This window comes from Macaca thibetana, chromosome 15 (genome assembly GCF_024542745.1).
Source record: "Macaca thibetana thibetana isolate TM-01 chromosome 15, ASM2454274v1, whole genome shotgun sequence".
NCBI lineage: Eukaryota > Metazoa > Chordata > Mammalia > Primates > Cercopithecidae > Macaca > Macaca thibetana.
This window is the reverse complement of record NC_065592.1, coordinates 75,268,739-75,296,151: the sequence shown is the minus strand read 5'-3', so window position 1 is coordinate 75,296,151 and position 27,413 is coordinate 75,268,739. Positions and strand designations below refer to the sequence as shown.

At 38.1% G+C, this 27,413-nt stretch overlaps 1 protein-coding gene across 1 annotated transcript; it reads left to right on the top strand.

Moving 5' to 3' along the window:
* The first annotated feature begins 5,909 nt into the window (after positions 1 to 5,909).
* CD274 (CD274 molecule) lies at positions 5,910 to 26,056 on the top strand. Its single transcript, XM_050761702.1, has 7 exons — positions 5,910 to 6,187; positions 11,473 to 11,538; positions 12,447 to 12,788; positions 18,325 to 18,612; positions 21,029 to 21,136; positions 22,304 to 22,363; positions 23,419 to 26,056. The coding sequence occupies exons 2-7, from the start codon at positions 11,487 to 11,489 to the stop codon at positions 23,439 to 23,441; spliced, it is 873 nt and encodes a 290-aa protein (XP_050617659.1). The 5' UTR covers positions 5,910 to 6,187; positions 11,473 to 11,486; the 3' UTR covers positions 23,442 to 26,056.
* Positions 26,057 to 27,413: the final 1,357 nt, after the last annotated feature.

Genomic DNA, 27,413 nt, shown 5'->3' with positions numbered 1-27,413 from the left:
GCACCCCATCCTCCATACTTTGTTCTATGTGCCTCTTCATCTGGCTATTCATCTGTATCCCTTGTAATATCTTTTATATTAATTGATATAATAAACTGGTAAATGTAAGTTAACTGTTTCCCTATGTTCTGTGAGCTGCTCTAGGAAATTAATCAGACCCAAGGAGGGGGTCATGGGGACCCACAATTTAAAGCCAGTCAGTCAAAAGTTCCAGAGGCCTAGACTTTCTATTGGCATCTGAAGTTGGGGCAGCCTCGTGGGACTGAGCCCTTAACCTGTGAGATTTAACTTTAACTTCCTATAGATCATCTCAGAATTGAACTGAATTATAGGACACTCAGCTGGTGTCCACTGGAGAACTGCTTGTTGTGTAGGGAAAAACCCTACACATTTTGGTAACTAGAAATGTTCTGTGCTGAGTTGAGTGTAAGAGTAGGAAAAACAGTTTGTTTTTTCCTGTCCCATTATATATTCCCCCTTCTTTGCAGTTCTTCACAAGAGAGACATAGTATCTCTCTGTGTCACTCAGGGACACACACACAAAAAAACCTGGACGTCAGTCTTCTTTCTTTTCTCCTCCTTCTATGGTTAGCATCCCTAGATGTGCTGGATAGCTTGGCCTAGTGGTGTTGATCAAAGTTCTTCCAAACAAACCTGATAACAGGTAACACATGTGTCAATGTTAGAATGTATTCTTTCCCATGTCAAGTCTCCATCTTCCTCTTGCCATCCAATAACATATGAAAAAGGAAGAGTGAACTGTGTTAAAATGTTTGTAGTCACAGAAGGCATTAATTACCCTTTTAACAAAAACCAAGTACATGAAGGTTATTGCTATTGCCATAGCTATTGGAGTGTGGGAAATACAGGGTGAAAGATACCCAGTGATTTTGCTTGAGACCAACTTTTCTACACTGGAAGTAAAATAAGTCCACCTTTTCCAATCCAAACTTAAGTTAGCCCTTACTGGGTTTGGAGAGACTGCTCATCTCTAGCCCCTGGAACCCTGCCTTGGGAGAGTTGGACTTCATGGAGTAGAAGTATGTCTACATTGTTTCTGACTCCCCAGGAATGTCATTATTCGGTCTTACTCTGAAAATGCTGCCACATCCCTCTTTTGCTTTGTCAGCTCTGATTAGCACGCAATCAGCAAGAATTTCTGGGTTGGCAGCCTTTACTTGGAGTTGTGAAATGTCTATAACTCTAGTCTGTAATTCACACATTTCTGTTTGGCTTGTTCATACACAGGCATGAATTAAACCTATGCTTTTCCATTTCTCTCCACCCTGTCATATTCTGTAAGGAGGTAAAACAGTTCATCTCCAAACAGAGTTCACACACTCACCTAAGTGCTGATGCCTCACCTGATGGCATTTCTCAACCTCTGAGGCTTTCCTTCTTTGTACTTGGTCAAAAGAATGCTTTAACCATAACCCACAGCCCTTCTTGTGAATTTCTCCAAAATAACTGGAGCCTGGTTAATAGCAAACCTCAGGAGCATGACTTTGAAACACTGTCAACATACTGCCACCAATTTCTCCATTTCCAGAAAAGACTGTAATTTTTTCTTTAGAAATCATGACTTTCTTGATTGGTTTAGACTGGTTTCCAGTAGTTCATTTACCAGGAAAGTTTCTGTTTGGTTTTTAGACTTCCTTAATTTAGAGAATGCACATAATATTGAAACTGGCTATAGTATCCTACTTTGGAAAAGCATATTAAATACATACAAGTATATATGTCATGTATATAAATATATACAAATATATATGTAATGTATATAAATATATACAAATATGTGTGTGTGTATCTTCTTTGATTTCCTTTTATCCATTACTACTACTATCCCTCAATAAGTCCTATTAGTTCTACTTCCAAATTTTATTTTGAACATGGTCTACAGAAACAGCTCCTAAAGATTTTCCAGTCTCCATGAATGTAAGGCCCCTCTACATTCCATCCTTCATACTACAGCTAGAGTGGTATTTTTCGAACATTCATCAGGCAACTACCCTGCTCTAAATCATCCGGTGGTTTTTCATTGCAAGTAGAATCCAACCTCTCCCCTTAGTCCTCAAGGCTTTTCATGATATGATTTGACCCACCATCCCTCTTCCTCACTGTCTACCCACAATTTTCTTCTTTTCGTCCTTAGAACTTGCCAAGCTTGTTCCACCTTTATAGTCTTTGTACCTGTCTCTTCCCCCGGCCAAATATGCTCTTTTGGCAGATCTTTCCATGGTTATCTTCATGGTTCATTTCTCAGATATCACCTCTTATACGTTTCCTGACCGCTGTAACTACAGGAACCTCACACCTGTGTACTTTACCATATTGCTCTGACTTGTTTTCTTTTTTCTCTTATAGGACTTTTCAGTATCTGCAATTTTTATTGATTAGTTTCTGTTTGGAACATATCTCTCTCCGAACAGAAAGATCTTGCTGTGCTTTCAAGGAAATGGTGGGGAAAGAAAAAAAACTACTTCTCATTCTTTTATGATGAGCCTACAAAAATAAATGGGTTAATTGGGTTCTTGATCCAGTTCACCTTAAGTAACCAAAGGAAATGATTCACAAGGTGACTATTTCCTTTGTGTGACACTCACTTATGTTATTAGTTCTAGGACATTAAATCAAGAAATATTTTCCAGGATCCCCTGAAAGAGTATCTCTCAATTGTAAACTTTACCTTTTATTGGCATTCTGTTGATTTAATGAGATTCTCTGGAATTAAAATATTTACCACAGAGTGTTCCCCAACTCACACAGCATTTATCCAGGCCATAACTAGTTATGTCTGGGTTTATGAACTCATTATGGGTAGCGGAAATTGTTGGAGGCCTCATCTTTGTTTTAAAGTACCTGTGGCACAGGATCCGCCCATTGAAGGCAAGAGCTCTTCACCTGCCCAGCTCTTCCCCAGCTCAGGATAGGAAGGAGAGAGACACAGTGTGAGTGAGAGAAGCATCTGATTGTGGGTGTCAGATGAGGACAGCTGCTACTCTCTGGTCTCCCATACATGTTAATTACCCCTGTCATTTAAACCATTGTTTTGTGTAACAAGAACAAAGTATTCTATTCCACAAAGTCTGTTTGACATGAGACACTTATAGCATGTGAGTCTATGACAAGGGTAGGGGCAACAAACGTGAGGGGCTAGATGAGAACAGAGGAAGAGAAATGAGCATTGCATAGGGCAGTGGTTTACAACCCTACACGATCAAAAATAGAACCTGGAGACAAATCTGGATATTGTCTTTATACATAATAAAATACATTTTAAAATATTCAATGCAAACAAAGCAGTTTGTCCGTGTCTTTTGTTTTGAGTCTCTTTAGTATATGCTGCTTTTGAAGATCAAGAACATTTACTGAAAATTGCTCCTTCACCAGGAATTTGCTTACATCTCTTCAGGTCCACTTGTAAGACCTTGAAATCAGTCCTCCTGAGATCAGTACGAATGAGGATCATCTTTCCTGCTTTAGAAGCAAAAGTGGCAAGTGGGGTAGACAGAGGCTGAAGGAAGGGTGGTGTTGATAAATTAGCCAAATTAGATGGAAGAAAGGGAGTTACAGCTGTACTTGCAAAGAACTCTGGGCTCATTTTTTCCTTAAATATTAAATCACTAGTTTTCAAAACTTCAATGTGAACATGACTCACCTGAGGACAATGTTAAAATGTTGACCCCCAAGACCCTGCCCCCAGGTTTGGATCCCAGGCAGAACCCTAGAATCTGTATTTTAAACATTAACCCCAGGTCGAGTGTAATGCAAGTAACCGTCAGAGACACTATGAGAAACAGCACATTGGCAATGATGAATTTATATGTCTAAAAATGAATAGAGTAGGTGTTATATGAATGGGAAGTGGTGGTATTCAAGATGACCAGAGTATCCAGCTCTTCAGCCCTGGCTCCCCACTGCTCTTCTCCTATCTCAGCACTTCTCCATCATTTCGTCCAAATAAAAAAATTCACACAGAGTTTCAGGACTTATCCCCCCACTCATTAGCCATCTGTTTTGCTTTACATATTTTTTTGAGGTGATAAAATTTCTCTTTTTCTAAACACAGCCTGTTTTTCAATCTCCAGATGGTTGATCAATTGTATGGGAAAATGAATGGCTGAAGGGTAGAAACAGGTGGGAAAGATGAACAAAAACACAAATCCTCACATTACTAATATGCAAATCACTGAGCAGCAAGTTGAGCAAATACCCTCAATTCCCATCAACAACTTTAGAGAAAGGCAAATTCCATTTGCCTCACTGTTGATCATTTAGGTCGACCCTGAACACTGCTTTCATAAAACAAACAAAAACAAAACACGCATCCCCAGTTCAAAAAATTATTCATAGATCATCCAGTCCATCTAGAAGGATATGATTTAATCCTGGCTACTTAGTAAATTATTTGCCCAAGTTAACTCAGCTAGTTAGTGGTAGATGGCTCTAAAGCCAGTTTTCTTTTTTTGTTTTGTTGTTATTATTATTATTATTATTATTATTATTATTTGCAGACCTCAAGAGTCATGATGAACTAGCAGAACATGAAGTTTATGCCCTGGGTTTATTTAGAAAAATAAAACATTAAATGAAAACATCAGAGGGCATTGCAGATAGTAGGTCTAAGTATTTTTTTCATGAAACTTGTTTGTACATGTGTGTGTCATACACAGACTATACATATGCAGTACCTGTAAACTATATTGCCACATAATGTCTATATTTTCCTAGAGGACACAGTCACCAAAGTTGGGAAGTCACCCAACTTTGGGAACTTTGGGAAGTCACCCAAACTCACAGTCACCAAAATTGCTCTATTCTACTATGTGACCTCAAAAGAGATTTGAAAGAAGGAGCATCTGAGCTGGGTCCAAACCCTACTGCAATTTTATTGAGGCCAAAGAGAACTCCACACTCCTGCCAAATCAAGGCACTGTCAGCCTCAATAATTTCCAAGATAAAAATAAAAATCTGTGATATGATCAGAATGTGAAAATTCTTATTTGGGAAGCAAATGTTATAACCAATGCAAGGGCCATCTCAATATTCATTCATTATGCAGTATTTTGAACTGCAGTTGAAATGAATAAGAAGGAAAGGCAAACAATGAAGAGTTCAATTTCTTAATTTAGAAAAAGAGAAAAAAAAAAGGAAAAGAGAAGGGAGCACACAGGCACGGTGGCTCAAGCCTGTAATACCAGCACTTTGGTGGATCACTTGAGGTCAGGAGTTCGAGAAAAGGGAGCACCTCGAAGTTCAGCGGTGGATAATACTTAAATAAATTATGACACCATTGTCTGTCATCTTGGGCCCATTCACTAACCCAAAGCTTTCAAAAGGGCTTTCTTAACCCTCACCTAGAATAGGCTTCCCCAGCCTGAATCCCTAGGGTGGCAGAATAGCAGGGACCCTGAGCATTCTTAAAAGATGTAGCTCAGGGTGGGAAGTTCTTTTAATGACAAAGCAAATGAAGTTTCATTATGTCGAGGAACTTTGAGGAAGTCACAGAATCCACGATTTAAAAATATATTTCCCATTATACACCCATACACACACACACACGCACGCACGCACACACACACACACACCCCTACTTTCTAGAATAAAAACCAAAGCCATATGGGTCTGCTGTTGACTTTCTACATGTCGTAGAGTTATATCAAGTTAGGTCAAGATGTTCAGTCACCTTGAAGACGCTTTTATCAGAAAGGGGGAAACCTTTCTGATAAAGGTTAAGGGGTAACCTTAAGCTGTCACCCCTCTGAAGGTAAAATCAAGGTGCGTTCAGATGTTGGCTTGTTGTAAATTTCTGTTTATATTAATAACATACCAAATGTGGATTTGTTTTAATCTTCGGAACTCTTTCCGGTGAAAACCTCATTTACAAGAAAACTGGACTGACAGGTTTCACTTTCTGTTTCATTTCTATACATAGCTTTATTCCTAGGACACCAACACCACTCGCTACCCAAACTGAAAGCTTCCTCTATTCCGCCGAAGGTCAGGAAAGTCCAATGCCCGGCAAACTGGATTTGCTGCCTTGCGCAGAGGTGGGCGGGACCCCGCCTCCGGGCCGGGCGCCAAGTTGAGCAGCTGGCACGCCACGCGAAGCCCCAGTCCTGAAGCCCCAGTCCTGCGCTGCTTCCCGAGGCTCCGCACCAGCCGCGCTTCTCTCTGCCTGCAGGTAGGGAGCGTTGTTCCTCCGCAGGTGCCCACGGCCCAGCATCTCTGGCTAACTCGCTGGGCACCTTAGGACGGAGGATCTCTACACCCTTTCTTTGGGATGGAGAGAGGAGGAGGGAAAGGGAACGCGATGGTCTAGGGGGCAGTAGAGCCAATCACCTGTTGGGGTTAATAAGAACAGGCAATGCATCTGGGCTTCCTCCAGGCGCAATTCAGTTTTGCTCTAAAAATAATTTATACCTCTAAAAATAAATAAGGTGGGTAGTATAGGATAGGTGGTCATTCTTATGCGACCGTGTGTTCAGAATATAGCTCTGATGCTAGGCTGGAAGTCTGGACACGGGTCCTAGTCCACCGTCAGCTGCTTGCTAGTAATATGACTTGTGTAAGTCATCCCAGCTGCAGCAGATAAGTAAGTCTCTTCCTGCGCTAAGCACGTCCAGGACCCCTGAACGGAATTTATTTGCTCTGTCCATTCTGAAAACCCAAAGGAGTCCTAAAAGAGGAATGGAGGAGCCTAAGAATAAAAATAGTATAATAAAACATTTCTTAGACATGTTGACCTTGGCCTATGTCAAAGTTCAGTCTGGGTTTGTCTTATAACATAAGGAGTAAAAGTACCATTGTTCTACCTCTTTTTTTAATACTTGAAAAAAAATTTACTGTAGATGCTTTTCTATTAATTAAATAACTTTCTAAAAAATGTTTTTAGTGCTGCATTCGATTAGGTTGGATAACTAAATGAAATTAATTCCTCACTGTTGGGTATAAAGGTTATTTACAGTGGTTCTGTCTTAGCTATTCACTGAACATCATTACATAGATATCTCTGGAATATTGCTGATTGTTTCTGTCAATAAACTTAGAAGTGTAACTACTTAGTCAAAGAGACTGAATATTTTAAAGGCGTTTTGAAGAAAACTGAAAATGCTTTCCAGAAAGGATGTATCAGTTGACAATGATGGTTGTCAACAGTATTTAAGGAGAACTATGATACTCTGAAGAAAAACTTAGCCTTTCTCAGTAGAAGCAGGTAGGCAGAGGCCACATGACAGCAGTTAGAGTGTGGTCTTCAAGGAAGTCACAGAAATACTGTGGGGAATTGAAACCCCAAGTGGAAAATGTACAAGAGTGTCTCAGTGTGACTGAGAAGGAGGTTGGGCTTGGGGTTTAACTTAAGAATTTTTTTTTTTTCTTTTGTGGAGATAGGGCTTTTGTTATGTTACCCAGGCTGGTCTTGAACTCCTAGCCTCAGGCGATCCTCCCGCCTCAGGCTGCAGAAGTCCTGGGATTACTGGCCGGAGCCACCATGCAGGCCTCTTGCTCCTACTTTTGAGAAAGGAAGCTTAACCTTTTTTGTTTGTTTGTTTGTTTTTGTTTTTTGTTTTTTTTGAGACGAGTCTCACTCTGTTGCCCAAGCTGGAGTGCAGTGGTGCCATCTCAGCTCACGGCAACCTCTGCCTCCTGGGTTCAAGTGATTCTCCTGCCTCAGCCTCCCGAGTAGCTGGGACTACAGGCACCCACCACCATGCCCGGCTAATTTTTGTATTTTTAGTAGAGATGGGGTTTCACCATATTGGTCAGGCTGATCTCGAACTCCTGACTCAGGTGATCCACCTGCCTCGGCCTCCCAAAGTGCTGGGATTACAGGCGTGAGCCACCGCGCCTGGCCACTTGACTTTTGCTCTATCTCTTCCTTCTACCCATCCTACCCTTGGAAGATAGAGAAGTAATATCAGTTCCATCGTGTTATACTGGGCTTCCCCCAGGGACAAACCCACTTCCCCAACCTGAATGAGCCATCACTTCTTCCCCAGTTTACATTTCATTGCTCTTTGAATGTCTCCGTTCGGATATGGGAATTCACATGTGGTCATAATTCTTACCTGAAGAAGACTGACGTCTTCTTCTCTTAGACCAACTGCCCTGATGTGAGGGTTAGAGGTTAAAGAACATGTGTGTATTTACATGATCTTTGTATTCTGCCTTTTCGTCCCTCACTAATGACAGCTGAATCCCAAGGAAATAGAGCTGTGGAGGAGAGGGTTTGATGAGAAAGTAGGTAAATATTGGATCTAATCCATCATCTTCCAGGAAACCTCCATTACTTCTAAAAATTTCAACCAAATTCGTTAAAGGACAAGAACTCCACCAGAGTAGGGCCATAAACATTGGCAAAATTAGTTGTAATCTATGACTAGATTTAATGTCCCTTTGTTTTATTCACATATGGTTATAATGCTTTGCTTGGAATTAGGGGTATTTTAAGTTTTCTTCTGCCTAGTAAGTGTATTTGTGCTTATAATACAATAATTATAAAATATCACATTAATATTTTATAACTGTACAGTTAACTCTGGCCCAAGGAAAAGATAGTCCGGTAGATGCTGCAGCCTGATTTTGTATCTAACCCTGGCAAGAGGATAATGACTCATGTTATTTCACTTACCCTTTTTATCTTTTAACATGAAGGGCTCATATAGGTCGATAAGAAACCAGTGATATAAACAGACCAAAAAATGATCAGATCTTTCACATTAGCAAAAAAAAATATTTTTTAAACAATACCCAACTGGGTGAAAATACAGTGTAACAGTACCAAATATCAACATGTGTCAAGAACCAGAAAAATGTTTGTTTTCTTTGATCAGCAACACTATTTGAGGAAATCTATCCTCAGGGCCTAGCCTGGGGCACACAGTAGGCACTGAACAAATATTTGCTGAACACACACATACTTATGATATTTTTAAAATTGGCAACAATCCAATACCCAATAATAGAGGAATTAAATATTATGGAACTGTTCAATAAGATGCTTACGAATATCATGCAGTAAGATGGGCAATATTTATATCATAAGCTTAAATGAAACAAATGGGTATTAAAGGTATGGTAAGGTTATAAACTACTTTTTAAAAGATTAAAGGGAAAAGACTGAAAGATATATACTGAAATGCTCACAGTGGTGACAAGGTTCCCCAGCCTTGGCACTATTGACATTTTGGGCTATGTCTTTGCTGTGGGAGGCTGGCCTGTGCTCTGCAGGAGGTTTGGCAGCACTCTTGGTTTCTACCCCTAGATAGCAGTAGCAACCCTCCCTCAACCAGCCCAATTTTGACAACCAAAAATGTTTCCAGGCATCACCAGATTCTCCCTGGGTGAGAGTGATGAAACAGTAGGTGATTTTCCCCTTCTTTTCTCATTTTCTGTAATTTTGTCACATTACGTTAATAATAAGGAAAAAACATAAAAAATAGATGAATTTATTATTCTACCTCAGTTTGGATGTTTGGACTCCCTTTGGGGGTTCTTTCCATTATATCACTTGGTCTGCTAAACAGTCTATGGTTTGGCAAGGTGAAATGATTCATGAAATTTTGTTTTTATTTTTTACCTGATACTAAAAGTAAAACATTCATTCGCTTGAAAATTTGGACACAGAACACCAAAAGAAATCCATAATCTCATCTCTCTTTTTCTGTCTTTTCCTTCCTTTTTTCCCTTTAAAAACAAGAGTGAAAACCTACCGGTTCTCCCTCCAATTTAATTCCTAAATATAATCACTGTTAACATCTTGGACATTTCCTGTGTCTAAACACACATACTCACTTTTTCTTTTTTTTAGCAAAAAGTGGATTTCTGCTACATGTAGTGTTCCGCAACTTCCTACATGTTTACAAAATCAGTACATTTACATATGCTGAATTCAGTCCTTAATGGTATTATATTTTGTGAATATAACAAAATTTATTTAACCACTTAGACAATCTAAGATATTCTCAGTTTGCTGTTATGAGCAATGCTCTTCCTTTACATATACATATATATGTGTGTGTGTGTGTGTGTGTGTGTGTGTTTTAGTAGGATAGATTTCTAGGAGAGGGCGAAATGTCATATGACATCCACATTTACAATTGTAATAGGAAGTATCAAAGTGCCCCCTAAAAAAAAATTCCTCCCATTAGTGTGTGAGAAAGCCTATTTGTTCATATCTTCACAAACACTAAATATTAGAAATATTTACAATTGTGTTCAAGCTAAGAAGTGAAAAATGGTATTTCATATCTTATAATTTTTGTTGTGAGATTGAACATATTTCCTATGTTTACATGTCACCTGTATTTCTTATTCTCTGAACTATACGTTATGACCTTTCACTTATTTTCCTCATGGGTTATGTGTAGTTTGTGTAGTTGTCTTATTGATTGTTAGGAGCTATTTATATATTAGGAACATTAATCTCCTGTCTTATATGTATGTGGCATTGATTAGTTGATCATTTGTGAGTTCATGTCTGTATACAAAGATTAGAGAGGCAGTAAGAGGGAAAACTTACCTCTTTCTTATCAAAGTTTGTAAATATATGTATAACAGAAGAGAGAGAAAACATTAATAAATGCTGAAATAAAGTATAAATCTTTTACTCCACTACTTCAACATAAACTACAAAAGGAGAGTGACTTTTCTTTCATGCTGACTTCCATATTCCCCATGCCTAAAATAGTGCCTAGCACAGAAGAGGTGCTCAATCAGTGTTTGCTAAATGAAAGAATTAGTAACATTTCAAGCAGGATGACTAAATGAAGAATAGAATCTAGGCAGATACTCTGGAAGAGTGACTGTGAGTCATTCATGGTCTTGGTATGAATTAGTCAAATCCAGCTTTCTCCCCTTCCCACTCCCCACTGTTAGTAGAATAATCTGTTTATGAGAGAATAGATTTATAATTTAGAATAAGTGAGAGGGGCAGAAGAGGAGATTTTGAAGGATGGCACCTGAAGGAGGACTAGCATGGCTGAGATAGTGAAGTGGAAGTCTTGGAAAGCTAAAGGGTAAGATGAAAGTATTTAGCCGTAGGGGGAAAAAGCATTGACAGGTTGGAAATGTAAAAGTCAGATTCTCCTTGCTTTGAAATTTTGTACAGGGCAGGTTCTACTAGGTATGTTACAATGCAGAAAAAACATGAAATAGTTGAGAGGAATTTGGTGAAATATTATCTTCCTGGCTTCTTTTGAGTGAGCAGATTTTTTTCAGGGCCTGTAACTATAATAAATTTGAAACTTCTCATCTTTTAGTAACTTTTTTCACTTAAGTTTATGTGGCTGTGGGCAATGGAATGAAGGTATTGAACTTCCTATTCCCTGCTGGGTTTCCACAATTACAAGTCAATCATGACTGGTTATTAGAAGACTATTTCAATTAGAACCACCAAGTCCCATAATGTCATATTGTGTGTTTAATTATTAAGTAAAGCAGTCTTCTTTTTGTGTTTTCCATAATTAGCACATTCCAGAAAGATGAGGATATTTGCTGTCTTTATATTCACGATCTACTGGCATTTGCTGAATGGTAAGACACCAAATCCTTCCATTAGGTTCTATATTTTAAATATTTTAACCATGAGTTTAAAACTAAAATGATAATTTAAAATGCATGCAATTTTCTTATAGAGAGAATATTCTCTTCTTTCTTCTACTTTACACAATGACAAAGTCTTTCTTCTGCTTTACACAATGATAAAGTTCCCTGTGTCATTGTGTAAAAATATAGAGAATATAGACAAATTGAAAGACACAAAATAATCTATTACCCATTTCCCAGGGTTAACTACTGAAAATATCTGGGGAAATGGCCTGTATGTATATATTTATTTGTTTGTTTTCAACAAGGCCAGGATCTTTCAATCTTTCAATCTTGGTTGCTCTGTGACATGCCTTTCCTGATGAGAATACTCTAAGGAAGAATTGTAGGATACATGGAAAATGTCAGGGTAACACAGTACTGGCACCACCCTGCGGTCCTTCCTGAACTCCATACCAATGTACTTCTTGCCAGAAAACTGATCAAAAGTTTAGGGAAGTAAAAAGAGATGTTAGAATCTACCATTCCCTCTATGTAGGAAGCAAATAGGTGTCCAGTCAAAGGACATTCTGGGGATGTCTACATGAAACCAAGTCTCCTGGTTGTAAGTACTCCATCTCCATATAATATTTCTACAGTAATATATGTTTATAAATTGTGGGGGCAACTTGTTTAGCTAATTTTATTATTCTGTTATTGGGACACTATGTCTCGGCATGAGACATAGTGTCCCAAAACATATTTCAAGCCCATTGGATAAAATATGTATTTAGCAAGTTCTTAAATATAATGATAACATAACTGACCAGATAAGGTGATTTTTAAATGCTGTGCCAACTTTATAAATGTTTTGAGGAATTTTCCCTTTTCTGAAGGTTATTCTTCTTTCTTTTTAGCATTTACTGTCACGGTTCCCAAGGACCTATATGTGGTAGAGTATGGCAGCAATATGACAATTGAATGCAAATTCCCAGTAGAAAAACAATTAGACCTGACTTCACTAATTGTCTATTGGGAAATGGAGGATAAGAACATAATTCAATTTGTGCATGGAGAGGAAGACCTGAAGGTTCAGCATAGTAACTACAGACAGAGGGCCCAGCTGTTGAAGGACCAGCTCTCCCTGGGAAATGCTGCACTTCGGATCACAGATGTGAAATTGCAGGATGCAGGGGTTTACCGCTGCATGATCAGCTATGGTGGTGCCGACTACAAGCGGATTACCGTGAAAGTCAATGGTAAGAATTATTATAGATGAGAGGCCTGATCTTTATAGAAAACATATTCTAAGTGTTGAAGACTTTTCATTCTTATAAGTCCATACTTATTTTCAAACAGAATAGCATAGTCTCTTCATTCATTCATTCAGTTCATGAATTCATTCATGTAAGTCTCCAATTAGCATTTCTTGAGCACCTATATGATAGTCATTGGAAATCCAGAGACAACACAGAGCCATGTTCTACGGTATGTACAGTTTTCCAAAAATAATTCCTAGTCTTTACTTTTTTATTATAAATGTAATACATATACTTGCAAAGAATTCAGATACTATGGAAGAGATCAAATGAATTGCAAAAGTGTCCCTCCTCCCTTCACCACTATCTCCCATGAGATAACCAAGAGACACTCCAAGAGAGTAACCATTATTTGTGTGTCCCTCCAGAACCTTTTTTATTCAACTACCATTTTTTTATTTTATTAGGTCTGTCAGTTTTCCTTTTTTGAGCCTCTCTATATCAAATGCTAATAAATATATTCAGATCAAACCCCACTGTAAGGTTCATATTAAAAAAGACTTGAAGTCTCCCTATGAAGACAAAAAATAATCATATTAAGTGTAAAAGAACTTATTCTTCCAGTACAGTATAAACTATACTCACTGGGCATATATTCATCTTGAAAATCTATACTGATGTTGTCTTGGGGAATTGAAGAGGAACTAGGAGTGTCAATTCCTGGGAACTGACCCACAGTTATGTCATCAGGTCACTTGAGTTCGAAGTTTTGTGTTGGCACTAGCTAAGTAAAGGAAAACACCTCTGCTTTTATTGTTGAGTTTCATAGAATTGAGAGCTGAAAGGATCCCAGGCAGGAGCGACTAATCCAAACTCCCACAAAGAACAAAAATCCCCCAGAGGATCTTCTGTTCATATATTTCCTGCAGTGGCATCCCTGTCATATCCCACAATGGCATCCCTGCCATTTGGACTCCCCTTCCATATCCTGTTGAAATTACTCCCTAATAGTAAGCTGAAATCTGCCCCTCTAGTTGTAGTTTTGGAATTATTTCATTTCCATGATGACCTTTTAATATTTGACTAGAATTAAATCATCTCCCCTTGGTATTTCCATTCCTGGACTAACTACCATCAATCTGAGGGCTAACAATACAAGTAGAAAAAGTCTACACTTGTCATTGATCACTGATCAATGATTAATCAATGATCACTGATAATTATAAACTCAAAAACAAAATCATGTAGGGATTAAGAGAAATGTATCAGTTTTATGTTGTATTTCTGGTCCCTGATTCTGGCTCAAATAATGCTACTATTGTCAAGAAGATATCACTTGTAAAGTAGATTTAATTTTCATTATATTTTACCATGTGCTTCTCCATTCACGGCATTTCTTGAGAAGTTGTGGTTTATACTTTCAGTTTTTCTCCAGTCCATCAGCAAATATCAGGCATCTACTGTGTTCCAAGATATTAAAGAAATCATCATGACTTAGCCTCATCAACAGCATTGCTAGATCTGGGATGGAAAAGAAGAGTATAATCCTGGCAGTCAGGAAGAAGGCTGCATAAAGTATAAGTTTCTGCTTCCAAAGAAGATCTCTCATCAGCCTGTAGGGAGTGTATAGGGAGGGGACAGCTGTCCTTGTAGTAGCAAAGGGTTTTATTCAGGTCATCTGGGCTCCATAATATCCCTTGTGTATCTGCAGTCTCCTTTGCCATGGATCAACACAATAGGAAATCTTCCGGCACTGATGGTTTTTCCAAGGGGGAGTTCTTCAGGGAGCAAAGCAAATGACCAACCAGGTTTGAGGACCTGATTTGACAATTCCATTTTGTATTTTAAATTAGTTAATTTGCATTCTAGTCCCAGTCCATCTTGTCATTTGCAGACAGTGGTTTTGGGGTTGAGTTGAGCTATACCAAAAGTCTGAACCTTCTGCACTTAGAACAAGGAAGGCAACCACCAAGCTTCACTTGCACTGAGTCAGTGTCTCCAATGGAAACGAGGTAGCTGGATTGCAGAAGCTTTCCAACTCAGGGAAGTAGAACTCCTGAGTCACCTCCATATGCAAATGATTTCACAGTACTGCTGTTGAACTTCACTTCCCATCACAGCAAATGTGTGGTAACATAGCTTTGCCACAGGAGTTTACTCACCATGGGATTTTAAAGGTGAAACATTTCAAAACTGAAATTTGAAAGAATTTAGTTTTGGATTCACTCAATTATCATGATCACTTTGGGTGTTATTGCACCTTTCATGTTTGTGAGTTTAAATACCAGACTCTCAGGCCTCTAACTTTCAATTAAAAGTGTTTTTCTTTAATCACTGAACCTAATAGTAGGGAAAACGAAATGTTCATTCAGACTTTCAGGACCTTCAATGAGATGAGGCAGCTGAAAGATCAAAGTGTTGCATAGTTATCCCAGTAAAGCTATTTGGATCGTATGGACCAGATCAACTGCTGTCATTCCCCACCAACCCCATCTTTCCCCAAAATTCCCAGCCCTGTTTAAGTGTTCTCTGTAGCATTTATCTCTATCTAGTATATTGTGTAGCATATCATATCATACTTTTCTATTTTGTTTATTGTCTCTCTCCTCCTAGAATATAAACTCCACAAGCACAGAGATTTGGGTCTGTTTTTTAATATTGTTGTATCCCCAGGGCTTGACGTAAAGCAGAGTGGTAGTATGACAAAAGCACACAAAAAAATATTTGTTGAGTCAATGAATGAATGATTTCCTCAAATAGGATTAGCCTAAAATTTTGGAAACATGAACAGACTTGGATATATGAAAATTTATTTCCAAAACTGTTCATCAGGAACTGTTAGCACCTTCTAAAGGGTACACTGAAGCAGCAGTAGTAAAAGGAGGAGGAGGAGAAGCAGCTCTGCTACTACTATTATCGAGTACTACTACAACTATCCAGTACTACTACAACTATCGAGTACTACTACAACTACTACAACTATCGAGTACTACTACAATTAGCACTTGCTTATTCTGTGTGTTAGGTCCTGTACTGAACATTCTGCCTAAATTAGTTCATTTCCTCCTGGAAATGACTCTGTGGGGTAGGTGCTTCATCATGTAAGATGAGTATTTTTCACACTTCACTGTCTCTGAAATCTGAGTGTGTCTTTCAATGATGGAATCTTTGATTTCATGATAAGTGGTATTATTCCCATTTTAAGGATGAGGAAACTGGGGTCCAAAGAAATTAAGTAATTTGCCCAAATTCACCTAGCCTCGTAAATGATAAAGCTAGTTCTAAATCCAAGCAGATTGGCTCTGAAGTCTGGGCCCTTAATAACCACTTATTGCCTGTATTTGCACCTCTGGTGTATGTATCAAGTTATATATTGGCTTCAAAACTATCATGACCTTTTCTTGATTTTGATTGTTCAATATTAGTATAGTGTTCTAGATCTAGTAGACCAGGGGTCTGCAAAAAATTTTGATTACTCACCTCATCTGTAAAACATTTTAAACTTGTGTGTCTGTGCAGGCACATTTGTGTGTAATTATAAAAAATTTACTATCTATTAATATATAGGTTGTACCGTAAGAAAAATTGCCATTTTTGAAGAGCAAAAAAGGTTGAATATTACCAGTTTCATCTGGTTCAACCTAATAGACATTTGTACAAAAACAGACATTTTAAGAGGATGAAATAAAAATTTAATAAACAATATTTTCAATTTTTACTAATTGTGACGCTTCACTATTGTTAGCTAATATGTCAAGGCATGATATACCTTAGGGTGGAATTTATCATTAACAAAGGTGGATAGTGTCAATAATCTTGAGGTTTGTGTTTTTTTATATAACACTGTGAGGTCTAATTAAGTACTTAATTGTTTACAACCTCATACAGTCGCCAATAATAAGTATCACTTCTGCTGTTTCCTCTGGGTTGTGCTTGAATTATTAGTATTATCTTCAATCCTCAGTTTCTTTGTGGAAAACTTTTTAATTAGTTGTTTAATTTTGTAAGATGGTTAGTTTAGTCAAAATTAGATAAGAGAATCTGAAAATCCATAATTACCCCAAAGCAACCCACTCATAAGAACTATTATTTTTGTGTTTTGAAATCATAATTTTATTGATTTCCAGTGTTTCCACTGGTAGTGGTTTCATTGATGTAGGAGTATCAAAACATCACTAATTATTTATTTCAGTTTTGTTTGATCCTAGCTGTTTTGTGTTAACTTTGAAGAAATTACATCACAGATCTATTGTTGTCCTTGGTAAAGGAATGGAGAGTTAAGGCTCTAGATCATTAGTGGTTATGCTGTAGTATTAGGAGTAAAAAAAAAAGATTATATCAACAAAATAAGAACATGTTAATGTACTTGTAATAGATAAACATGAATAAAGCTCTTATGCTATATAGATGCACTGAACAATCTACTAGAATTGTCAGCAAACGGTATCTTAATCCTAAAAGGGTCCCAAACCAATGATCTAAAATTGAATCAAACTTTCTTCCTTGAGCATAATTATTTAAGTGATTTATTAAAATAGCCAGCATTTAAAAGCTTAAAATATAAGTATCATAATGTGGTATCCTAGATAGATCCCAGAACAGAAAAAGGATATTAGGGAAAAACTGGAAGAATGGAATAAATTATGCAGTTTAGTTATTAATAATGTACTAATGTCCTTAGTTATGACCATTGTACCATGGTAAAGTAAGATACTAACAATAGAGGAAATTGGGTAAGGGGTATATGTAACTCTATACTATCTTTGCAATTTTTTTTGTAAATTTAAAACTTCTAAAATAAAGAACAAATTTGAACATTAAAAAGTGTCGCCAGGAACATGTATCACTGTTTACAGATGAAACAGTATGTATTTTTATATCTAATTTCTGATCATTGGCTTCAAATCAGAAAAGTGAATGACACATCAAGATCAGGTTTTCTGTTTACTAAATAAAGTCTAAGAAAACAAAGCATACCAGCTGGAGAGATTCATGTTTATAAAGACAGATTTATAACAACAAAAATAAAATATCCAAGAATAAATTTAAGAAGAAATGGGGCACTATGTAAAAAGTATAGCACTTTACTGAGAAACATATGAAAACCTGAATACATGGAGAGAGGTATTTTATATTTGAATAGAAAGATTGCTGGTTTAAAGATAATTCTCTTTAAATTTTTTTTGTAGAAATTTAAGAGGTACAAGAGCAGTTTTGTCACACGGATATATTACATAGTGGTGAAGTCTGGGGTTTTAGTGTAAATTAATCTTTACATTTTGTTTGAGCCCAATAAATGTACCAACATGATTTTTATAGCAAGATAGTCATTCCTATTAACCCAAACTTGTCCCAACTTTGAACTGAACTGAGGCAGAGCTAGCAGGTGTTCCCCACTGCTGAGGCATCTGAACATTAAGCGTATCCCTCTGAGAACCAGCCTGCATTGATCCTCTTTCTAATGTAGACAGCATCAAGCTATATATCTAGTTCTGTGCTCAGCAAAAGCCCTGACTTCTTTTTGCTTATGTCCTAGCTCCATACAACAAAATCAACCAAAGAATTTTGGTTGTCGATCCAGTCACCTCTGAACATGAACTAACATGTCAGGCTGAGGGCTACCCCAAGGCCGAAGTCATTTGGACAAGCAGTGACCATCAAGTCCTGAGTGGTAAGACCACCACCACCAATTCCAAGAGAGAGGAGAAGCTTTTAAATGTGACCAGCACACTGAGAATCAACACAACAGCTAATGAGATTTTCTACTGCATTTTTAGGAGATTAGATCCTGAGGAAAACCATACAGCTGAATTGGTCATCCCAGGTAATATTCTGAATGTGTCCATTAAAATATGTCTAACACTGTCCCCTAGCACCTAGTATGATGTCTGCCTATCATAGTCATTCAGTGTTTGTTGAATAAATGAATTAATGAATAACATTATATTTACAAAATGTATCCTAATTCCTCACTTCCATTCATCCAAATCATATTGTTACTTAATAAACATTCACCAAATATTTATTGAATATGCCTTTTGTTCCATGCATTGTAGTACTCATTTGACACACATAGAATAATAAGACTCACGTTCACACTCTTCAGGAAACAGATAAAAAACAAATGAACAAACAAAAAACAGGCAATCCAATACCATGTGGGAAATGCTTTCATACCATGTGGGAAACCTGGGGGAATACCTGAGAGGAATATTCAATTCAGGCCATGTTTCAGGAATCCAAATCCTGGCACATCAGAGCCGCCTCCTTCTTACTAGGGTTTCTGTGGCAGGAAATAAATGGAACGTATTTTTCTATCTTATGCCAAACAGGAGGGACCCTTTCTCCCCTGTGCCTCTCCCAAGGTAGTCTACAATATTTCAACGCTAGCAGTCTGTTTAGTGCACAGGACATGAGGCTGTGTATCCCTGGGCAAATTGCTACACTTCTGTGTGCTTCACTTTCTCTGTGGGATTATAACCTACTGAGCAAGGTTATTGTGGGGGTCAAATTAGCAACAGTGTATGAAAATGATTTGAGACCAGTGCCTGCACAAATTCAACTATTTTTTTTTATCTCACTACTCTATAGAAGTAGGTAGGGTGGGAGACAGAGTCTGATGGGAGGCTCAGAATGTGAAAGTAAGTGAGGTGAGTGAGCATGATATTTCATATAAACACAAAGATACTCTGAGAAGAGCTTCTCACTTCCCCCGCCCTCAATAGATGTTGACAGGAAAATGCCATGTACTTCAGCAAAAACAGCTGAAAAATTAGACATAAAAGTCAATCAATAGGAAAAGATAATCCAGGATGGTCTTGTGAACAGAAAGAGGGAAAAAAAAAGTTTAGAAAATGATGGGGATGCTCTTACTGGGGTATGAGTCCTCAGGTATTCAACTGGCTTTCAGAAAAAGCTAGACTAGTGGGTTCCTGCCATTTAAAAGCTGTTTTATGACAACTTACTTGTTGGGTGGCCTACAGTAACTCACTTAACTGTGCTGAGTCTGTTTCCTCATCTGTAAATTGGGGATTTTTTAAAATAACTGGCATGCCTAACTCATAAAGTTGTTCTGAAACTGAAATAAAACATATATGAACAGGCATTGTAAACTGTAAGTTACGGAAAAAGCTGGCTGTTGTTGTGTCTTTAAAGCTTCACCTGGGTAGTTAGAGATGGATCATGGGTCTCAGTGGAGAGCTGAGCCAGGCAGGAGCTGACTAAGGGTGAGAGGTGGGAGTTAGCAATCTCTGAACATCTGTGTGCCATGGGACCCCTTTTCCTCCTGCATGGTACCCCAGACAAGGAGCCTAGTAAGAGATACTAATGACTTGTTGTCCAGAGATGTTCAAACTGCAGAGAAAGATAAGACAACAAGCATTGGCCTCCAATCATGATGACAGATAGGAGGAGGTGGGAGCTCCTTAGCAGTGCTGGTTGGTTTTCCATGTTCTACTGTGGGCCATCTCTGCCATGTACTGTAGGCTACTAACTTCTATATTAAAAAATGCAAGAGGGGCCGGGAGTGGAGGCTCATGCCTGTAATCTCAGCACTTTGGGAGGCCAAGGTGGGCAGATCACTTGAGGTCAGGAGTTTGTAACCAGCCTGGCCAACATGGTGAATCTCTGCCTCTACTAAAAATACAAAAATTAGCCAGATGTGGTGGCGTGCACCCGTAATCCCAGCTACTCGGGAAGCTGAGGCACGAGAATTGCTTGAACCTGGGAGGCGGAGGTTGCAGTGAGCCAAGATTGTGCCACTGCCCTCCAGCCTGGGCAACAGAGAAAGACTTTGCCTCAAAAATAAATAAATAAATAAATAAATAAATAAATAAATAAATAAATGGAAGTGAAATAATCAAGGCCACCATTTAATACTGAGTAGCCACTCCATGTGGTACTGTGCTAAGCACATTATAAAATATTAGCCTCACAAGAAATGTATTAGCATTTGTATTTTGTACACTGGATAAGTATCTTGCCCAAGACCTCAAAACTGGTTAAGGGGCAGCAGAATTTAACCCCAGCGCCACCTTTTCAAAGTCTGGGCTTCTTACACTTCTCCATGCTGTTCCCATTTTAACAGATGTATCTCGCCATTCCAGCCACTCAAACTTTGGCATTTAAGAAAATTATCCTAAAGCTAAACTAAACTTCAAGGATGACTATTCTCCTGATGACCCCTTCCCATCAAAATTTTATCTTTAGTCAGTTTGTTTTTGTTTTGTTTTGTTTTTCAGAACTACCTCTGGCGCTTCCTCCAAATGAAAGGACTCACTTGGTAATTCTGGGAGCCATCTTTTTACTCCTTGGTGTAGCACTGACATTCATCTTCTATTTAAGAAAAGGTAGTATTTCCTTAATTGCAGTGGTCTCCACTGGGGATGAGGAGGGGGTGAGAATTGGATCGATCATGGCTGCAAGGAAACCTGACTTAACCTCTGCAGGGTGGTGCAAAGGCATTCCACTATTCAACAGTAATTATATTGAAGCTGCATGGGATCACTGGGTGAAGATGAGGTGTAAGGGGTGAGGGACAGGAGAATGGGTATGGATGGAGGTAGAAGATGCAGTGTCATACAATTTTTTTCTATCATGAAAATAACCACAGACTTACTGTAAAGAAGGAGCTAAAATGCCTGTCATTTTCAGTTGCATTTTAGTTTTGCATTAGTTGCACCCAGCTGGTTTCTGGGTACTCTAAGTAATAAAAATAGTTCCTCTGTAGAACTGTAGTATTTTCACCATAGAGTATTTTGTAAAATTATTGGTAGAGGATGTTACATAATTTGCATGTGTTCCTTTCTCCATTTACCTGTGGGAACAATTAAAATCCAGGAAAATGAGTATATTCAAATAATTTCCTCCCATTTATGATGATTCAGAGTAAATAATTCCTCTGATACTTAGAGAAGTATACCAAGAGATCCAGTGATTGTATAGAGTTGTCTGATGTTAAATAGGGAAGTAGAATATGGAAGGGAATTCCAATAGTCGTTGAAAAATTCCCCACAACCCCTTACATGGGGGAAAGTGGTGTTAACTGAGATAGTAGAGATAAGCTGTTACCAAAAATTACGTTCTTAACAGGATTGAGATAGCCAGAATATAAGGATCAAGTTTCAATGACAGTAAGATCCTGAGATGCAGTTGATTTGCACAAAGAAATAATTGTTGCCAGCTTGCATTTTGAATATTTCTCTGGAAAAAGAGATTAGTTGGCAGTAGAAATGAATAGAAATCAATAGATATTAAAATACCTCAGAATTTGATTCATCTCTGGGAAAAGATGAAAAATAAAAGTGTATAGTCCTCAAGAAAATCTGGGATCAAAAGCATGGGCCTTACCCTATTGAATTAATTAACCTCAGAAGTTGGGAACTGTGGAATAAGGATGTCCACCAGACTTCCTAGGGAATACAAATGTTTCATAGAACTTGAAATTTAAACTTGGGTCACTGTATGGGATGTAGAGCTGTGCTATATGGAAATAAAAATGATTTCTTTTTCTCAAGGGAGAATGATGGATATGAAAAAATGTGGCATTCGAGTTACAAACTCAAAGAAGCAACGTGGTAAGAATATCAGAAGGAATTGGGAAGTAGAAGGCAAAGGAAACAAAAAGCTAAAGCAATAACAAAGAGAAATCCATTAGTCATAATCTCCTCTCCTTTTAAAGAATGCTGGTTCCCCTTTGCCTCACAACTAATACAAGAACTTCTCCACCATCTCAGGAAGTTTAGTGATGGCCTTCAAGAGTAGAGAGTAGGGAGCAGCTCTGTGGAGAGAGGAGAGGAGCAGGGAAGGGCAAGGAGTCAGCTTCTCTTTGCTAATCTGTTGCCCTGCACCCTAGCAGCTCCCTGCAGCAGGGGACAAGGTTGACTTAGGTGGATGGATAATTAATTGATTCTAAAATATTGTGTGTCAGTATTGTATATTGTAATACTATGTTAACTGCGCCATGCACGGTATCTCATTTAATCCCCCACCCCTTGCCATTACCAAAAAGAGAGAGAGAAAAATACTAGAATTATCCTCATTTTACAGTAGAGAAAACAAGGGTCAAGAAGATAAAGTAAAGTGCCCAAGAACACACAACTGATCACAAATATCAAGCTTGGGGTCCATTAGCCTAACCACAGACCCTTACTCTTAACCCATCTGCTTCAATCCATTTTGCTACAAATGTTTACATTTATATGCAGGGCAGAAAAGTCTCATCCAGTTTATTGAACTAAGAAGAAAGTTATATTAAGGTGTCTAATTTTTTTTAATGTAGTTAGAAACCAAACTTAACAATGAGCCCAAGTTTAAAGCAGTCTAATTAACTTGACAAGCTCAGGCAAGTTTCATTCTGTGGCCTGTAGTATCATCTGTGTTGTAAAGCTAAGTAGCAAATGTTATTTGGGTCATCCTGGGGGGAAAGTCATCCCAATTTGCTCAAGACTGAGGGGTTTTTCAGGATATCATGTAAGGATAATTGGGTACAAATATAACCTGCTTCTTTCTCTCATTTCAAATTTATCATTTATCATCTCAGCAACTATGAGTTATGTTTTTTATTAGATTTCTTGTTACTTTTTCCCCAGACCGCTCCCCATGAAATTAATATACTATTATCACTCTCCAGATACACAATTGGAGGAGACGTAATCCAGCATTGGAACTTCTGATCTTCAAGCAGGGATTCTCAGCCTGTGGTTTGGGGGTTCGTCAGGGCTGAGCATGACCAGAGGAATGAATGGGCCCGTGGGATGCATGCAGTATGGGACTTAAAAGGCCCAAGCACTGAAAATGGAACCTGGCGAAAGCAGAGGAGGAGAATGAAGAAAAATGGAGTTGAACAGGGAGCGTGGAGGGAGACCTTGATACTTTCAAATGCCTGAGGGGCTCATCGGTGCATGTGACAGGGAGAAAGGATACTTCTGAACAAGGAGCCTCCAAGCAAATCATCCACTGCTCATCTTAGGAAAACGGGTTGAGAATCCCTAATTTGAGGGTCAGTTCCTGCAGAAGTGCCCTTTGCCTCCACTCAATGCCTCAATTTGTTTTCTGCGTGACTGAGGGTCCCAGTGTTGGAACAGTATTTATGTATGAGATTTTCCTATTTATTTTGAGTCTGTGAGGTCTTCTTGTCATGGGAGTGTGGTTGTGAATGATTTCTTTTGAAGATATATTGTAGTAGATGTTACAATTTTGTCGCCAAACTAAACTTGATGCTTAATGACTTGCTCACATCTAGTAAAACATGGAGTATTTGTAAGGTGCTTGGTCTCCTCTATAACTACAAGTACACATTGGAAGCATAAAGATCAAACCGTTGATTTGTATAGGATGTCACCTTTATTTAACCCATTAATACTCTGATTGACTTAATCTTATTCTCAGACCTCAAGTGTCTGTGCAGTATCTGTTCCATTTAAATATCAGCTTTATAATTATGTGGTACCATACACACATAATCTCCTTTCATCGCTGTAACCACCCTGTTGTGATAACCACTATTATTTTACCCATTGTACAGCTGAGGAAGCAAACAGATTAAGTAACTTGCCAAAACCAGTAAATAGCAGAGCTCAGACTGCCACCCACTGTCCTTTTATAATACAATTTACAGCTATATTTTACTTTAAGCAATTCATTTATTCAAAACCCATTTATTAAGTGCCCTTGCAATATCAATCACTGTACCAGGCATTGAATCTACAGATGTGAGCAAGAGAAAGTACCTGTCCTCAAGGAGCTTGGAGTATAATAAGGAGATTAATAAGAAAATATATTATTACAATCTAGTCCAGTGTCATAGCATAAGGATGATGTGAGGAGAAAAGCTGAGCAGTGTTGCCAAGAGGAGGAAATAGGCCAATGTGGTCTGGGACAGTTGAATGTATTTAAACATCTTAATAATCAAAGTAATTTTCATTTACAAAGAGAAGTCAGTACTTAAAATAACCCTGAAAAATAACACTGGAATTCCTTTTCTAGCATTATATTTATCCCTGATTTGCCTTTGCCATACAATCTAATGCTTGTTTATATAGTGTCTGATATTGTTTAACAGTTCTGTCTTTTCTATTCAAATGCTATTAAATTTTAAATTCATACCTTTCCATGATTCAAAATTCAAAAGATCCCATGGGAGATGGTTTGAAAATCTCCACTTCATCCTCCAAGCCATTCAAGTTTCCTTTCCAGAAGCAACTGCTACTGCCTTTTATTCATATGTTCTTCTAAAGATAGTCTACATTTGGAAATGTATGTTAAAAGCATATATTTTTAAATTTTTTTCCCTAAATAGTAACACATTATATGTCTGCTGTGCACTTTGCTATTTTTATTTATTGTAGTGTTTCTTATGTAGCAGATGGAATGAATTTGAAGCTCCCAAGGGTCAGGACACATGCCTTCTTTGTTTCTAAGTTATCTTTCCCATAGCTTTTCATAATCTTTCATATGATTTAGTACATGTTAAATATGTGCTACATATACATTTAGACAACCAGCATTTGTTAAGTATTTGCTCTAGGACTGAGTTTGGATTTATGTTTGCTCAAAAGGAGACCCATGGGCTCTCCAGGGTGCACTGAGTCAATCTAGTCCTAAAAAGCAATCTTATTATTAACTCTGTATGACAGAATCATATCTGGAACTTTTGTTTTCTGCTTTCTGTCAAGTATAAACTTCACTTTGATGCTGTACTTGCAAAATCACATTTTCTTTCTGGAAATTCCAGTAGTGTACCTTGACTGCTAGTTACCCTGTGCCAGAAAAGCCTCATTCGTTGTGCTTGAACCCTTTAATGCCACCAGCTGTCATCACTACACAGGCCTCCTAAGAGGCTTCCTGGAGGTTTTGAGATTCAGATGCCCTGAGAGATCCCAGAGTTTCCTTTCCCTCTTGGCTACATTCTGGTGTCAGTGACAAGGAATACCTTCGCTTTGCCACCCGTCAAGGTTGAAGAAACAGCGTCTCCAACAGAGCTCCTTGTGTTATCTGTTTGTACATGTGCATTTGTACAGTAATTTGTGTGACAGTGTTCTTCGTGTGAATTACAGGCAAGAACTGTGGCTGAGCAAGGCACATAGTCTACTCAGTCTATTCCTAACTCCTCCTTTTGGTGTTGGATTTGTAAGGCACTTTATCCCTTTTGTCTCATGTTTCATCGTAAATGGCATAGGCAGAGATGATATCTAATTCTGCATTTGATTGTCACTTTTTGTACCTGCATTAATTTAATAAAATATCCTTATTTATTTTGTTACTTGGTACACCAGCATGTCCATTTTCTTGTTTATTTTGTGTTTCATAAAATGCTTAGTTTAACATCCCGGTGGAGAAAGTTACTTGGAATATTTGCAGCCTGCTTACTAGTTCTTTCTTCATTGCTTCTGTGTTTATACACCATGCTTTTGAATCCTGCACAATGAAAAAAGTATCAAAAGAATTTATTTTAAAAAAGAATGTACTGAAAATTTTCATTCTCTCTCATTCAGCAGCTTCTCTTTGGACCATACCAAGAAGAGTCAAAATCCTGTCATCTACATTGAAGATCTAAGGGAGAGAGGGTGGGAGAGAAGGAGTGGAATTCAATAGAACTACAGGGAAACAAAGGGACTTACCTCTAAGAAAGTACTTTTCCCAGATCTGTAAACGGGTATGCAATCCAGTGCATGTGAAGCTGGATGTATTGCAATCTTCAAGTTTTGAAAACAAAGCGAGAAGCCTAGAACTAAGCCAGGTTGAGGATTTAGGGCTAGCAATGGTTAGGACCCTAGATCTGTGGTTTTAAAACAAGCATGACAAAACTTATCATTCAAGGAATTATAGACCTTTTAATGTGTTATACGGTTAGATTTTAGTCAGAAATTCCGTTTTAAAAGTCTTTATCACTTGTTTGAATCAGATACTCTCAAAGGATTATAATGGCTATTCTAAGAATATGAGTTTGACTGTAGATGTTTTTGTTTGTTTGTTTGTTTGTTTTTGAGACAGAATTTTGCTCTTGTCACCCAGGCTGGAGTGCAATGGCACTATCTCAGCTCACTGCAACCTCCACATCCAGGTTCAAGTGATTCTCCTTCCTCAGGCCCTCGAGTAGCTGGGATTACAGGCACCTAACACCACTCCTGGCTAATTTTTGTATTTTACTAGAGACAGGGTTTCACCATGTTGGCCAGGCTGGTCTCGAACTCCTGACCTCGGGAGATCCACCCACCTCAGCCTCCCAAAGTGCTGGGATTACAGGCCTGAGCCACCATGCCTGGCCTCTAGATGTTTTCAGTAGTAATGACGATGCACTATTTTTGCTAGCCCTTGGGCAGTCAAAGCAATAAATATGGGTGCTAGACATCAGGATATCTGGCCTTCCTAATCAGGAAAGAATATGGAGAACTATTCTTCCTGGCTTGCCTTGGTGGTATGGAAATTTTGTGACATTTGAGGGGTCTGTATTATAGAAAAGTTAATATGAAAATGGTCCATAAGCTTTCATTAAACTTTTGCTCTAGTCTCTTTTACAAGCGTGTGACTGTCTGCCACAAGTAGGCCTAATATAATTTTTAAGTTTTATTTTATTTTTAATTGATACATAATTGACTTTTTTATTATTATACTTTAAGTTCTAGG

Coding starts and splice junctions, on each gene's coding strand:
- CD274 (XM_050761702.1), top strand. CDS start 11,487: ATGAGGATATTTGCTGTCTTTATATTCACGATCTACTGGCATTTGCTG. Junction 11,539..12,446: donor CTACTGGCATTTGCTGAATG/GTAAGACACCAA, acceptor CTTTCTTTTTAG/CATTTACTGTCACGGTTCCC. Junction 12,789..18,324: donor GATTACCGTGAAAGTCAATG/GTAAGAATTATT, acceptor CTTATGTCCTAG/CTCCATACAACAAAATCAAC.